The sequence below is a fragment of the Pelecanus crispus genome, chromosome Z, assembly GCF_030463565.1.
Source record: "Pelecanus crispus isolate bPelCri1 chromosome Z, bPelCri1.pri, whole genome shotgun sequence".
In the NCBI taxonomy this organism is placed as follows: domain Eukaryota; kingdom Metazoa; phylum Chordata; class Aves; order Pelecaniformes; family Pelecanidae; genus Pelecanus; species Pelecanus crispus.
Genome location: NC_134676.1, coordinates 17,014,796 through 17,029,431, shown reverse-complemented (window position 1 = coordinate 17,029,431; position 14,636 = coordinate 17,014,796). Strand labels below are relative to the sequence as shown.

Sequence of the window (14,636 nt, the reverse complement as noted above, 5' to 3'; positions counted from 1 at the left end):
AATTGTATATGTATTCCATGTCAATGGTTACATTTCATTTTGCGTTGAGAACTTAGGTACTGAATACAAATTGAGCACTTCATAATTAAAAGGTAAGAACATAACTATGTTCCCCTTTTTGTTGTCCCTACTATCATCCAGTTGAGTATAGTAAAAATAAGCATGGAGCACTATAAAATCACCTCATTTCATCAAGAAGCACAAGTCACAAAACGTGATCACAACCAGCATGAGTTCATTGATGGCTTATATCGAAACAAACAGATTTTAAGAAGATTTTAGGAAGGAATCACTCCTTAGGTGTGCCTGCTGCAGGAGACTGGGTTGGTTGGTAATACAGGTACTGATAGATTGCTGAATCTTAAAGTCATCTCTCATACTTCTAATTCAGGTAATTTTACAGTAGAAAAATAGCATAAAATGTAAATGAATTTAAGGAAGCAAGAAAACAACTGTCATTTATCACTTTTGCTTTTTGATGCATACAGCATTATATAGACCTACTCGAACAAGCAATTCCATCAGTGTAATGGAGTAACTTCAGTAACAAATAATACTTAGCAGACTTTGCTTTTTTCTTCATTATCTACTTTGCAAACATCTTGAGGAAAAAACTGCAAGTTTCAGTTTATACTTACAGAATACATTTTTACAGTACATATGTATAGTCACAGTTGGTAGCAGGCATTTATTGCTGAAGTAGCTACTCTTTTATAAAATCACTTCTACTGTGATTTAAGTGAGTCTACCTAAGTGAGTTTTTATTTTGGGTAAAACTGCCAGTTATAAGGGGAAAAAAAAAGGTGAAGATGCATTGTTTTGAGAATGTTGTTTTCTTAGGATTATTCTTTTCAGAAATTTCAGTATCTTCTGACTTTGAACATGTTCTTGAAACTTCAGAACATCGTGTATCCTGGCTGTGCTAAAATGTGACTAGCTTAAAAATTTCTGAAGAAGTGTAGTTCTATGTATAAGGTAGAACTTCTTCAGAGACTGGTGGTTACATTTTTCATATTCTTTTCGTACTCTTTCATGCATGCACACAGCTTTACATATAGATAGCTTTTGCAGATAATCAAGCATGCTTCCTCTTTTCTCTATGGTTGTTATCCCAGAACTGCTATGCATGAGTACCTAGAGCAGGTAATTTAGTGCAGTCTGTTTTCTTTGCTGTAAGCAGTACAGCATGGAGGAAGAGGTTAAATGAGTGGAAGGGAAACAGGCGGTTGGAGGAAACAGGCAGCAGGTGCAGAGAAGTGTGAGAGAAGAGATTAAGCCTGAGGCAACTAGAAGTGGAGGTAATTGAGGAGATCTTGAACAGAGAAGACAAAGGTGAAATGAGTATAATCTAGCAGGGGCTCCTAACTGGAGATCCTAAGAGGATCTGTAGCCACATGAAGAAAAACCTGGAGACAAACCTAGGAGATTTATGTCAGCTTTTCTTCCCTAATGATCAGATATGACATACTGGCAACACACCTCACTGATTTGCTCTGTGTTGTTCACAGAGGGTAGGAGTCTACTAGAAACTAGGAAAAAAATATAAAGGTACATAGGATCTTCATTCGTACGGAATGGGCAAGTAAAGAACAGCTGCATGGTATTCCTGTATCGCAAAGAGAAAGAAGCACACAGTGAAATTACAACAGATAATGAGAAATGTTTTTCATACTAGTTAAATTGTAGAAATGCAATGGTAGAATCTTCTGGGTTCCCAGAAAACTATTAGACAAGTTCATGGTCTATCAGAAGCTATGAAGTAAAGTGGTCTATGTCCAGCTTCTGACTGAGAACATCCTTAAACTGCACATTGCTAGAAGCTGGGAGAATGTAACCAGAAGTACCATGCTGTTTTAAGCTCCTGTTCTTTGCCAAGAAGAAGGGTTACTGGACTAAATGGACCTTCAATGTGACCCAGATCAGTCTCATTAGGCTAAAGGTTCCCTAATAAATCTGAACTTTACAGATTTTTACTGTTCCTGTGCCCCTCAGTATGCTTATGAAGACAGTTATTCCAAGTCCAATGTGAGCATAACTTGGTGATTATTGACCAAGATGTGCCTTTATCAGACTACTTGGTAACTGCTTGCTTTTTAAAGTTGTAAAAGTCTCTTCTTCAGGATGGCTATTGACTGACTGTCATTTCATTACTATAGGTTTTGCAGGAGTAGAAATTTAATGGTCTGGCTGATCTTAGAAAAGGAGGGAACTGAACTCAGAAGATCCTCTGTTTCATCTCTCTGCATGCAGGCAGAACTGTGTAAATACTAACCTGCTTTGCTCTTTCCTGTAGCCCAAGAAGTTTCTATAGTTTGTTCTTAAATTCCAGTGACCTCTCTTTAGAGTGTATTCCACTGTGTTAAAATAGCAAAGCTTTTTGTGAAATTCAGTCTAAACAATTAAAATTAACACTGTTTTTTTTTCTTGTCATTAGCCATGGGGAATGGTTGATCACAGTTTCTGTGATCTTGAGTGAACCAGACACATACAACTCTTCCTCATAGCCCTTATTGTGTTTTTAAAAATTTTTTTAAACTTCTTAGGATTTTGTAAATGTTACAATGAGTTTTGCAGTGACATCCTGATTCTTCCAGTAGTGAACTGAAGTGCTCTAATGAGTTTGTTTTGATCATCTAAGGGGTTAAATTTGATTTCATTCTTCTGTTGTTTTGGACATTTGACCAGTGGTAATGTTTTATTCTACTTACATTGTTCTGGGTGTTTTTATTATATCCATTTGAAGAACTGAAGTGTACTAGGATAATTAAGATAGTGGTAGATTTAATAAAGCCAGTGTTAAAAGAAGCTACTTAAAAATGCATAGGTTTTGTTAAACTCTCTCTCTCTCCCCAGTCTCTTTTTCTCTCACCCACCCACACCCGCACATTTTTTGATTTTTCCCCCCCTAATAAGGAATTATATTGTCATTTCTGGTTACGGCTTAGTTTTATGAAAACTGATATTTAAAACTAAAACAGCTGAAAACATTTCATGTATCATAAAGGACCTAATTAGGCTGCAGACACAGGTTAAAAGGTACATAAAAGGAAAGGCCTTTTTATTTTCAAGTGTTTTGGCATGAATAGTTGTGTCACTGTAATTTCCTTGCCAATTTTTGATCAAGAACCAGAGTTCTTTATCTTGGAAGTCCAGAACCTTCAAGGTGCCCTTTCTCTCTCTGGAAGCCTTCAGAAATTCTGAGATAAAACTGTAGAAGAGTAGCTGAATTTCTGTAAGCAAAAATAAATCAATCTACTTTAAAACGGGAAAGTAGATGTAAATTACAGAAGGAAGTGATATTGTGAAACAAATGACCATTGATTCTATGAGTGCTGATACCAAAAGGAATGGCAGAAGGCTCTTGTGAATCATAGTGAAGAACAGCTTTTATTTTCTGGGTGTACTTGCAGATAAACCAGTATTCAGAAATGAATTTATTCATTCTGCTCCCATTGTCAGCAATTAGACAAGATTTGCAAGAACATTTATACCCAGGAAGAAAACCAATACTGTGAAACTCTTGAAACAATGAAAGGATTTTTGAATCATGCATCAGAGCCTTTCCAGAAGGGAGAACCCAGCCCATACAGTCTCTTGAAGTTACTCTTTAGCTTTACCTGTGTAGCAAAGATGTAAACATTTGCTATCTTCTAGCACATTGATGAAGTTAAGATTTAAAATGAACACATGTGATCAAGGCAATCTAAATGGTACCAGAGTATTTTGATTTGCTAATTGAAGAAGGTGCAGGAAGTGGTCTGTCCTGATTAGTTCCCTCTTTATGCTTTGCTTTGTGTCTCTTGGCTGGATGCCATGTAATGATTTTTGATATTTACAGGGATTCTTCTCTACAGGACAAAATAAAGCCTGAGGCAAGGTAAGTAGAGAGAAGAAAGAACAGAAGGATAGATAAGATGGAGAGCAGAACAGGAACAAAATTCACACACATCCTTTTAATTATTAGTATGAATGCTTTCCTGCATGCCTCATTGAGACTTAGGCTGTGGATGTGTTACAGAAAAGACTCATAAAGGAATATGAAACCTGAAAGGGAAGTGAATATGCCCAGCTATGGACCTACTTATTTTTGCATTATCATTCTTATGTAGAAAGATGCTTGGGTTATGTCTTGCAGTGGTCACAGAAAGTTAAATTGCCAATTCCCATAGCCATCAGATTTCCCAGTTTCGCTTTTGTTGGCAGAGCTTCATCTGTGGTAGCAGTGCTGGCAGTACTGATGGAGGCTGCTGGCAGCCCATCTACAGTGTCTCAGCTGGGTATCATCTAGTTCCCTGTGAGCAGAGTTGGGAGAGAGAGTTAGAGCAATCAGATTACATTTGTGCTTCCCCTGCACAAATTTTTTCTTCATACAAACATGATGTTTAATTTCACTTGCAGAACTGGATGATACGTATTCTTGCAGACATTACATGCAAATTTTTAATCCCTTTTCAAAATTCCATTTTATTGCTATATGGATATTTTAACATACTTAATTTTAATTACATTTGATGCTTATTTCATGTAATGGTAGAACGTGGAAATTGTGAAACACCAGTAAGAATAATGGGGGGCTGCCTGTGAAAACAAAGGTGTTCCAGTCTGCAGGGATCCTTAGGCTCATTTGAAATCCCTAGGATAAAAGACAGTTTGTCTGTGTTACGTTGATTTAGGATAATATACAGAAATAATAAATTACATTGATGGTTCTTGTGAGGAAAAGCTATCATGTTGACTGCTGTTTCCAAAGAGGCCAGGTACTAACCAGTTAAGGGAATAGGGTGACTAATAACAAACATTCAACAATTTAGTGTTGGATAAATTATTTATTCTGTGTATTCTGTGGGGGGAGAGATACGGTCTGTCAAGTTTTCTGGCAGCATAATTCTGTTGATGTTGGTTGAATTGTGCCAGCAAAGATTTTGCTTTTATAATCTCAGCTACTGCAGCAAATAAATGTAGTTCTTTTATGAGAAAGTTCAAATCAGTAGCTATTAGTAGTCCCCAGGCCTTATTTTCCACCTGATAAGTGAAGACAAATTTAATTAGAAAAGGTGAATTTGGGAATTCTGCTGGTAGCAGATCATCTGCTTGTATATGGCTTCATTGAAAGGTCTTGTCTCCTGCTTCTCCTCCCTTTTGAGCGTGTTCTGATAGTAGCCAGCACACTGAAAGTGCAGTGTGCTTCAGCTGTGTGCTTCAGGATTTTTTCATTTTACCCTGTGTTTGACTTGTTCTCCATATTAATTTTAAAATTCATGTATAGGATAATAAACTTCAAGTGAGATGGGGCATGGATGCAACTGCACCGTTTTTTCATGAATACAGTAGTCTGAATTTTTAAAATAGTGATTTGATTGTCTCTCTATCTTGTGGATAAGGACTTTCTGGATGTGTGATTCTGCCTTCCATGAACACTGAGGCTGGTGTCACTGTGGTTGTTACAGCCTCTTCCTTACCACCTTTGCCCTACAGATTTCACAATTTGTCTCTTCCTGTCTGTTTACCCTAGGGCTTTTTTTAGGGATCATCTGAAATTGATCCTGTGGTCTTTAGTTTGTTAATTTTTCCTCTCCCCCTGCTGCTTTTAGGGTGGATTTGTTTATTGTCACACTGTAAGGCACAGTAGGAAGGTAATTGTCTATCAGATGTACTATAGATTTTACTATTGATCACATTGTGCAGTAACAGCAGGATGTCAAACTGAATTTTAAGCTCTTTAATGTGGCTTCACTGGTGATGACTGCTAAGTGATGTACCCCTACTGATAGGTCAACACCCTGGGTCTTGTTTTGGGGTTCTTAGACTTTGGACATTCCTGAAAGTTTAACTAGTTGCTGGTAATAAAGCAGTTTGGAAACTAACTTAATTTCTTTTTGAGTAGCTTGGTTCGGTGTTATCTTTGACCTGTTGCTTTAACAGTATGCATTTTGTCTGTGGTCAGAATGCAGTACAGCCCTAGCAGTAGTGTCTGTTTCGTGGCAGAGTGAAATGTGCTCTCTGCACCTGAGACTTGTCAGGGAAAGCACCAGACATTGCTGAGGGTCTGTGCTGCAGGCATCTGGCCATGGCATGGTCTCTAGGTAGGCCACCCTGAACTCAGATGTAGAAGGAAAAAAAACCCTGTTGTCTGTGGTGCTCCAGATAGGTGACATTTCAAACATACTACATGTGCATCAGTGCCATTTTGTGCTGAATGTCTGTTTCGCTAACTGTAGAGACTTCTAGATCTTCACATCTTTCTTGCAGTCAATTACTACAGTTCAAATGTGTTCAGTTTTATTTTTGAGTACACTATGGAGAAACTTCAAGCCAGCTTCTGTGTTTGTATCCTTAAAATTCATACTTCTGCTTTGTACTCTGATATTTTGTCGCCAGTATATTGTTTCCTTCTGTTTAGATGGAAAATACTTGTAGGTACAAGCAATTCTGATGTAACTCTACATGGTATATTTCTTCAAGGTGGTCATACAAATTGGTCTGTTCAAACATAAGCTACTTTCAATTTGTCTGTAGAAATATCGTTTGAAAGAAGAAGAAAGATGAGCATCTAAAATAACCTCTTTTAAAGGGTATTTCTGTTTGTCCCATTCCTTAGTTTTCTTGATTTGATCCACTGTGTATTTAATATTTGAAACTTCATTGCTAATAAAATCTCTCACTAAATACTTTTTTCTAAATTTTTTTGCTTTCCCTTTTCTCTCTGTAGGTAGAAGAAATTGTTGATATAGGAGCATTTGCCCCAGAAGACATTCATGTTCCCAAAATCTATGTTGATCGCCTGATAAAAGGAGAGAAGTTTGAGAAGAGAATTGAAGTAAGTTGCTGAACTTCTTGGTCACAACATATTTCAGTTTGTGGTATATTTCAGAATTTGCAGGGTTTTTAAGTCTTAGCACTGAGAAGATAGTGTGAGAAAGACCTGTCAAGTTTTGCTAAGTACTGGAGCTTAAGTGTGTACTTAGGTAGTCGGTGCTTAGGTGGGGCCCTGAGAATTGAGCCTTGTTTCTTACACTTCAGCCTCTCTGGTTCAGTCCCTGAATAATTTAGAGCAACTGCCTGTCGTCCTGGGTGGCTTTAATGCAGTTGAAAATTTGATGGAAAATGCTACTTTATTCTCCTTCCTTCTCTCAGTTCACTTTCTGTAGACACCACAAGGGGAACACCTAGATTAAGAGCTGACTTTGACAATTAGATGCTTTCTTTTCTATTAGAGAGCTTTTGACATGGGCATCTAGGGCCAGTCTCAGCCCCTTTTGTGCCATGTATTGAATTACGTTACATTGCAAAGGTCCTGGAACCTTTCTTCCCTCTTCTTTAATCAGGAACTTTTTTAGCCAGTGGCATTCCTGGTCTGAATAAAAGATGTCAGTAGCTATTAAAAATTGCAGCAATAATATTCCGTTGCTGAAAACATCCAAGAAAATTATGATTATGTAATTGTTCTTCTTTGTTTCTGTGGCTTTGCCTCACTCAAGCTATGTCCCTGTATTCATTTTGGTGATGTGACAATGCTTTTAAAGTGCAATTGAAAATTCTGTGTTTCTCCTGTGTCTCCATAGTCCGGAGGTGGAAATTATTCAAAATGTCATCAGAAGAGCTGGTGGAGGGGGAGATATATGACACAAGGGAAAAAAAATCTTTGGGGGAAAAAAAGTGCAGAAAGAAATCATAATAATTAAACTTTTATTATTAAAATCAAGTCACAAAGTCCTAGAAAGTCATACAAGGCCTTTTCTCTGAATAAACTCTTTTATGAATGTTAAGGTTAAAAAGCTTTTTTTTTCCTCCTTCCATCTGTTCATTCTGCAAAAGCATATTGCATGTTGTTGAGTATTTGAGTGGAAACAGATGTGTCAAAGCTTTCCCCCCTCCTCCCCCCTTCTTTTTCCTTTCTCTGGGCATGTTGTGTTAGACTGCAAATAATGGTCTGTTTCCTTCTTGTGAATGGATGCAATATCTCACACAAAAGCTTTTACCGTTCATGAGAGAAATCCATTTGCATCTACTAAACTGCTGTTCTTATTGCAGTTTGGCAGTGGATGAAGAGGTGACTGTCCAGGGAAGACCTTTATACAAACACCTGATTTTCTTTGGCTTGGCTGCATAAATGAATACACCTACCTAGTCAACTGCCCCCTTCCCTATATGCTTAAGAAAGAAAGGAAGTGAGAGAGGGAGGAAAAAAGCTACTATAAACTGCACAGCAAAGTTGTAACAGATTAATTTTGGTTGTGTAATTTTGTAATTCTGGCAGTGGCGCCCCTCATTAATAGAAGTATAGGAAGGAAATGGCAGATTTATTTACTCTTCCATAAAAGATTATATATGAAGGAAGTGGCTGTACATACAAAAGCATTGAGTATGGTGAGTGGTAAGAGGAGAGATGAGGAATAAAGACAACAGACACTAGTCTGTCATAATTCTTACTGGCTTTAAATAGCTGTTCCTGCCTAATTTGGCTTAGATGTGGTCCCTCTAATCCAAGTCATGCTTTCTATCCAACCTTCCCTTTGCTGCAGAGAAACCCTAAGTGATTGTTCTTACTTTTTCTACGACTCGCAAGTGAAGCAGTTCTAGGGAAGACAGCCAAGGCATAAAACGAAAGTTGCTGGGAAATTCAAGAGGATTGATATCGACTGTTTTTGACTGCCTAAGAGGAAAGTGACTCCCAACGCGGGGGAAAAAAGACACTGCAAAAAATCTTTTGTGGTGATGAAAAGGAACAGAGGATGATTTTGCCTGATCTGTTCATTATGGCCTAAAGCAGGAGAGGATGTGAAGAGATATGGGGGTGCAGGACATGATGTTGCCCAGAGCAGTTTTATATGCATGGGAGAGATGTGCAAAGATCATAATCTATGTAAACAATAGTTTATAAAAAAGGTGTTACAAATTTCTTGAATGTCATGGTATTTTCATCTACATGTGATTTAGAAAGTGTCAATTTAAGGTCAGGAAATCTCAGGAAACAACTTCAGGCAGATTTATGCAAGATTATACAGATTTATGTTTGAAAACAGTTGCTTAGCTCCTAGTATCTTTAGATGACTGGCATTTGTCTGTCTCATGTATATAAATCTAGACTAGGACCACTGAATTGAATGAATGCAGAAAGAGAGCAGTATTTGTATTGTAGGCTGACATCTGACAAATCTATTTAGGTATCTCTGGGGTAATGAATCTCAGACTTGCTTGTATTTGCACTAATGCTTGGTGCGTTCTTAACCAGTTGTGTATGTATGACATACTCTCTCAGCCTTGGCGATACAAAGAAGTAGTAACGTTTTGCTCTGAGGCTGTCATTGGGGATGTTTGATGACTCCATTGACTTAGATAAGCTTGCACTGATAGAATAAAAGGTTGGGTTTTTTTGTAGAAGATGGATAAATAACATTCTTAGACCAAGTATCTCAATGCAATCACAAATCAGGCTTTTGTGTCTTGAGAAGCAAGAATCTGGATTCTAATCTATACTTATGATTACTTCTTCTTTTGCAGCGCTTATCAATCCGAAAGCCTGAAGACTCAAAAGCCAAAGAAAAACCAGGAGACAATGTGAGGGAGAGGATCATTAGACGGGCTGCTTTAGAGTTTGAGGATGGCATGTATGGTATCCTTGAGCTGTGCTATAGGTTAAAGGGATGACTCGCTAGAATAACAACCGCAGCTGGTTTGTTTAAGACAGGTTAATTACCATGCTCGTTGTCTTTCCAAGAGCCTGAGGTTCTCTCATTTTATTAACACTCTATTGAAATAGATGGGATGTTAAGACATAGGATACCTGGAGTTTTTATCTAGGCATATCTGGAGAGTTTGTTAACAGTTGAATGTTTTGCAAGAATTTCTTGAAAAACTTATCTATGTTGGAAATGAAGCTTACTTGCACTGTGGGCTTTTTATCATGTAAAGCATTTGACAGAATGCAATTAGACAGTCCAAATGGCAAAATAATTCATCACAAATATGAGGCGTTTAAGTAAAAATGAAAGTGTTTGTGTGAAAACAACAGTTCTAATCTAATCGTAGTACAATGATAACTTGTTTTAATTTATTAGTTTGCAGTAAGTGTGTCCCTGTTTGTGCCTTAACCAATTCTCTTCAGCTAATCTGGGTATTGGAATCCCGCTGTTGGCCAGTAACTTCATCAGTCCAGATATAACTGTTCACTTACAGAGTGAAAATGGAGTCCTGGGTTTGGTAAGAATATATCTTGGGCACTTATTGTAGTGTACTTACCTTGAAGTGGCTGGGTTTTATTCCCCACCCGCCCCCAACTTGATTATAATTTTACTAAAAATCATATTCAAATATATGTCATATTGCATGATCATAAAATTCTTACTGTTGTGCATGGGAGTTTTTAAGGAAATGCTCATTTCAGGATTATAGTGCTACTTTGCTAAGTATGTTCTTAAGTCCATGTTTAGCTGGAAGGAGTCAGAACCTTCAGTAGTTTGCAAGACCAAGCCTTGCAAGCCTTATCAAACATAATTTTAAATAAAGCTTAAAATAAATACTATTTTCACTTTTGTATGGCTTTATGAAGTTGCACCTATATACCTTTTTCTAAAAAAATGTGACTTTGGTTAAAAACAAAAAAAAAATCAAAAAACCAAACGAAACCAAACCCCCACTTCGTGGTTATTTAGTAATTCTAACAGCCACTAACAATATGTCCATCAGTCCTGATATGTTAGTTGATGTAAATGGTGGCTTGTATCATCAGGGATGTTGTTCTGCTAAAGATAAAAAATATTCATGTATGTGATGATCTGTTTTCAGTAATAAGCATTAGAAATAATAAAGCAGTTATGAATTGTATCTCAAAGGTATTTTGATATTAAGCTGACATATGTCTGTGTCATTGTCATCAGGGTCCTTATCCACTTGAAAATGAAGTAGATCCAGACCTGATTAATGCAGGTAAAAATCTTTTAAATAAATCTAATTTATGGAAAATGATTATTCATTGTTAATCTAAAAATTTTCTTTCGATTCAGTATTTGAACTCCTGTTTTATTTACCTATAAATATTAATGTATTTGTCTTTTAAGTAAAGGTTGGTTTTGATCAATGGAGGTGTTTAATATTCTAGTTAGAGAGCTTATGCTTTGATGCAATTTAGTAGCTACTGAAGGAAACTCTCTTCCAGGCCAGGCAGTAAAGGGTCAAACCTTCCTTTTCAGAAGTGAGATTGTTTTGTGAAGCCTACATGCAAATTTGGATTTGTTTTCCTGCTACTTTTCACCTTGTGTCTTCTAGAAAATGGTTTTCAATGATTTATGCTTGGGACATGTTTTAAAACATCCTGTGTCTAATGGCCTGGTTTGTTCTTGGCTAGTGAGTTGCCAGGAATGCAACTCATCTGCATTTGGAGAGAGAGCAGTAGCCAGGGCAGGGGGAAAGAGCTCCCTAAATGGGACCTGGCACACTGGAGGGCTCTGCTGCAGGCGGCTGCTTTTGCTACTTCAGGAGAGGAATGCCAGTCCTCACGTACTGTTTTTGCCCAGCTGTTTTGGGGCATTTCACCTCAGAAACAGCCATGCAATGTAAAAACTTAAGCTTTTTATGGTTTAGTGCATTGGTCTTATTTGTGTTTTCTTCATGGAAAGTTGTGCCTGTGTCCATTCTCTGTTTCCACGTAAAATTAATTACACCTGTATGTTGCATTGTGACAAACAGAAGTAGGCCTTGGCACCTTATAAATTGTCATTGGCGTTAATGGTAGGTTATAGACCCATAGTTTAGAATTGTTTTTTCATATGGAAAACGATTTTATGTTTTTTATTTATGCATACATACACACATGTGTATGGATGTGTACATATGTATCTATATAGACAGTACCTTTCTCAGCAGCTGTTAGCAAGTACAGTTAAACTCTGAAAGTCAAAGGAGATAAAGCACTGACATCAAACAAGCTTTTAGTTCATATCAGGGTGCAGTCCAGCAATTATGCACTGACATGAAACATTTGCTGCCTGGTTTAACTAATTGATACCATTATCATACTGCTGTGTTATTGCCCCTGTTTCAGTATTATGTTTTAAATAAGAAGTGATTTAAGGCCATCTTCTGATACGAAATTAGGAATTGAGTCCAACATTTCACCAGTAGCTAGGTAACTGTTGTGGTACACTGCATGAAGGAAAATGTCAGAGGCATATGAGAGCTGTGTCAATGCTTGAGCTGAAATTGAGTTTTTGGTTTGGTTTTTTTGTTTTGTTTTTTTTTTTTTAAAAAAAAAGCTGATGGTGTCACTGGAAGGAAAGAATTATTTAGAATAAAAAACATTTACTATAAAAGGTGAAATTATGCACGCACATTAGAACTTAAGTTCTAATATGGGTGTATTAGAAATGAACATGTTAACAGAGTGACAATGGAAAAAATATTCAAGAACTTGATAAATACTCTGAAAAATCATTGTGCTTTTATATGGATGTCAAGATGATCTTGAATTGTTATTTATGGTTGATAAATATTTTTGAAGAGATAATCTTGCAGGGATGAAGCTAGCGTAAGAGGTCAGAATGCAACATGGAGATCGGATTATTCTAGTATTGGTAATTCGGTGTTGAGCACCATCACATCTTCCTCTGAAGCTGCAGCAGATGGGACACAGGATAGGTGAACCTCAGCTCTACCACCAAAATTATTATTGTTATCGTTGCTGAAACATTCAGAAGCTGCTAAATCTCACTGACGCTTAGTTGGATTAAGACCATTCTAGGTGCTTTCCAGCCAAATTTATAAAACCATGTGAAGAAAACAGAAGCTAAATGACAACGGAACAGGATTTAATTCTGTTTGCATTTGTCGGCTGGAATGGTCCAGTATCAGCCCCCAAAGTCCACATTTTCAAAACGCACTCCTGATCTGAGCTTTTGCCAAATTTTTGTCTGCAAATGTAATTCTGTTTCCCTGGAATATGTATGGGTTTTTTGCTTGTCCCATTTTCTGAATGTCTCACACGAAGTTTATCTTCACTGTAATTGAAAGGTAGACTTCTGTCTTACAGCAGAAACATTTAGAAGTACTGACTTCCTGAGAGCATTTTCAAGAAGTGGGTGATACGGTGCTCTTACTACTTTACTCTGTGGTCCTCAGACTGTGTCTTTCTTCTCAACATTGCCTTAGCCTGTCACTTTATCCCAGGGTTCTCACTCCATGTTGCTGCTTGCAGGCTGTGTTGTCTCTCCCACTGCCTTGGGTGGGTGCCTGGTAGGGAAAGACAATGCAGGCAGTCTCAGCAGGTCTGGATGTTAGCATGGTGAATTCTTGTGATCTGACTGCAAGATTGCTTGTCTGACCTTAATTCTATACTATTTTGTGTGTCGAAATTTCATTTCCATACAATGTCTTGGCATATAATACACATCAAGTGAACTCAATAAATTAAAGCAGGTAGCCTAGGTCTCTATTTTAACTTTCATACAGTGTTTCCTTCCCTTTCCCAGCCTCTTAGTTAATCTCTTTTCCCCTGTTTTCTGGAAACTGTTTAGTGATGTCTCATTCCTCTTCTCCTTTGTTGTTACACTAACTTTTCCTTCACAATGTCATCTGGTGCTAAAGATTTTTGTTTTGGTTTTTTTTTTCCTCTCAAGTTTCCCACGCTTGGTTTATAATTTCACCTTCGGCCATGTTTCTTAAGCCTTTCCAGAGGCACTCTGTACACATGGTTGTTGCTTAGACTGATTCAAAGTGCTGGCAGGAGAGGAAAGAGAGGGCTCTGCACAGAGTCAAAATGAGACACTTCCGTGTGTGCTCCATTGCTTGACCCAAGCACTGTGCAGAGAACAGTACAGCACACAGAAGGACATTTTCCTGTGAACGTTAACAAAGCAAGAGTAGTCTAGATCTGTCATTTATTTTTCTGTATTCTACATCATTATCACTCCAGGCTTCAATCTGGTCTGCTCGCTTTTCCTTGCAATCTCCCTGTCTCTCTGTTTCAAAAGAGAGTTGCCTCTCACTTTTTATGTGGATAGAGCAGAAAGCTGATTCCACAGAGATTTCTTAGCCCCTGGTGTCAGTGATGTCTTGCCTGGAACTGGTGGTAGTCAAAGAGTGGGCAATCCTATCATTAAAAAATGTCATAAACTGCTTCAAAATTTGTTGTGATTGATTAGGTTTACCGGTGACATAGTAAGTGTAATCAGGTCCATAGTTGTGCATAATCCAAAAGAATTGGATAAAACCCCCCCTTTATTCCTCGGTTGATAGCTAGGTTAATTTCTAGGTTAATAGCATAGACTTCATTTGTCAAAGAGACAAAATGCATACATACTGTAGCTTATTTCTTTTACAGGTAAGGAGACAGTCACGGTTCTTCCAGGTTCTTCCTATTTCTCTAGTGATGAATCATTTGCGATGATAAGAGGGTATGTAACAACACAAACCCTGATCTTTTGAAACATGAATAAACTGAGTCAGTGACTGAACTCATTAGTAATTCTTTGAAATGTGGTTAGCATTTAACAACCTGTAAAAATGATCATGGACTTAATCAGTGGTGGTTTACAGAGGATTAGGTCTAGCTATTGGAAATAGAAAAACACTGTAACTAATAGATACCATAGTGATGTTCATGTCTTCCATCACCTGGCCATATATAAACACATTTATAACTG

At 37.5% G+C, this 14,636-nt stretch overlaps 1 protein-coding gene across 1 annotated transcript in view; it reads left to right on the top strand.

The window, feature by feature from the left end:
- OXCT1 (3-oxoacid CoA-transferase 1) overlaps positions 1-14,636 on the top strand; it is an 84,390-nt gene that overhangs the window by 39,236 nt on the left and 30,518 nt on the right. The window contains exons 8-12 of the mRNA XM_075726055.1: positions 6,710-6,817; positions 9,502-9,613; positions 10,106-10,200; positions 10,878-10,926; positions 14,315-14,387. Coding sequence (XP_075582170.1) covers positions 6,710-6,817; positions 9,502-9,613; positions 10,106-10,200; positions 10,878-10,926; positions 14,315-14,387 — 437 coding nt within the window. The remainder of the gene's footprint in view (positions 1-6,709; positions 6,818-9,501; positions 9,614-10,105; positions 10,201-10,877; positions 10,927-14,314; positions 14,388-14,636) is intronic.